This window comes from Myotis brandtii, unplaced genomic scaffold (assembly GCF_000412655.1).
Source record: "Myotis brandtii unplaced genomic scaffold, ASM41265v1 scaffold1213, whole genome shotgun sequence".
NCBI classification, from domain to species: domain Eukaryota; kingdom Metazoa; phylum Chordata; class Mammalia; order Chiroptera; family Vespertilionidae; genus Myotis; species Myotis brandtii.
The window spans coordinates 728,791-730,175 of NW_005354228.1; the positions used below are offsets into that span (position 1 = coordinate 728,791).

Consider the following 1,385-nt stretch of genomic DNA (forward strand, 5'->3'; position numbering starts at 1 on the left):
ACACTTTGATAAAAAGTACACGGAATGGAAACTTTGGGAGAGCGTGGCCCTTTTCCAGTTCCCAGCTCAGTGTGGGGAGGGGCCCAGGGAGGCATGAAGCATCGCTGCGTTCTTGCCTCCCGACAGGTGTCTTTTAGTATCTGTCCTGCAGTCGCTATGTTTAGCCTTCAGAATGCCCAGCATGTGTGGGTGTGTCTGCCTCACAAAGGCTGGACAGCTATTTTCAGAAATGCAACTCATCGAGCCAAGTCTTTTATTTGGAATTAAAATATATCTATTCTGGACTTCTTTTCTCTCTAGGGAGGCCATCAGTTTAGAGTTATAAGTTTATGACTTCTTAAAAAATACATTTTTATTGATTTTAGAGAGGAAGGGGGAGGGAAAGATAGAAACATCAGTGATGAGAATCATTGATCAGCTGCCTCCTGCATGCCCCACACTGGGGATCGAGCCCTCAAGCCAGGCCTGTGCCCTGACTGGGAGTCAAACCCTGACCTCCTGGTTCATAGGTTGATGCTCAACCACTGAGCCATGCCAGCCAGGCATAAGTTTATGACTTTTGTAATACTCTGACTGTAACCCATGCCTTCTGGGGCCTCAGTTTCTTAACCTGAAAAACAGTAATAACAATAATAATTTAAAAACAGTTTTTGCTTTGAGGGAGTATTTATACTTCAAACTGAACTATTTTCCACATATCTTGGCAAATCCCATTTAGTAATTTGTATTTAAAGAAGAAGAAAAAGCAGGGGAAGGTTTCAGTCAGCAGTGCCGGGCCCTGTGTTCTCATGAACCTCACAGTCTAGGGCAGTGGAGAAGCGAGTGGTAGTAGTGAGTGACGTTGAACCAGAGAGCACAGACTTATGAATGGGGTGAGTGCAGGGGATGAGAGGGAGTGATGGGGATGCAGCTGGAGTGTCGGGGGGCATGCTTGAGGACCTGTGCCTCAGCCGAGACCTGCAGGGTGTGGAGAGGGTCATTTGTTAGTCAGCCGGGTGGGAAGCAGAGAAAGGGCAGCGTGTGCAGAAAGCCTGGTGGCCTCGGAGTCTGTTCTGGACGAGGTGGTGTGCCGAACCTGTGAGCTGTCTAGTAAGGCCTGCAGGGGAGGGAACCACATGGGGACTGAGGAGTGGGGTGGGGACAGGAGGAAATCAGAATGTATTTTCCCAGAAGCCGGGAGAGAAGTGTATTCAAGCAGGAAGGAGCGAAGAGGGACCAGCTGTGCCGTGTAGAATGGGAAAGGCTTGTGGGATATGTGCAACCTCAGCCAGAGCGGCTCGGTGCAGGCCCGTGTGGTGCGGGTCCGTGTGTTGCGGGTCCGTGTGGTGTGGGCCCGTGTGGTGCGGGTCCGTGTGTTGCGGGTCCGTGTGGTGCGGGTCCGTGTG

General features: G+C 50.8%; 1 protein-coding gene across 1 annotated transcript in view; it reads left to right on the forward strand.

Moving 5' to 3' along the window:
- Positions 1-1,253: 1,253 nt before the first annotated feature.
- TBC1D8 (TBC1 domain family, member 8 (with GRAM domain)) overlaps positions 1,254-1,385 on the forward strand; it is a 101,942-nt gene continuing 101,810 nt past the window's right edge. Inside the window, exon 1 of the mRNA XM_014533133.1 lies at positions 1,254-1,376. Coding sequence (XP_014388619.1) covers positions 1,254-1,376 — 123 coding nt within the window. The remainder of the gene's footprint in view (positions 1,377-1,385) is intronic.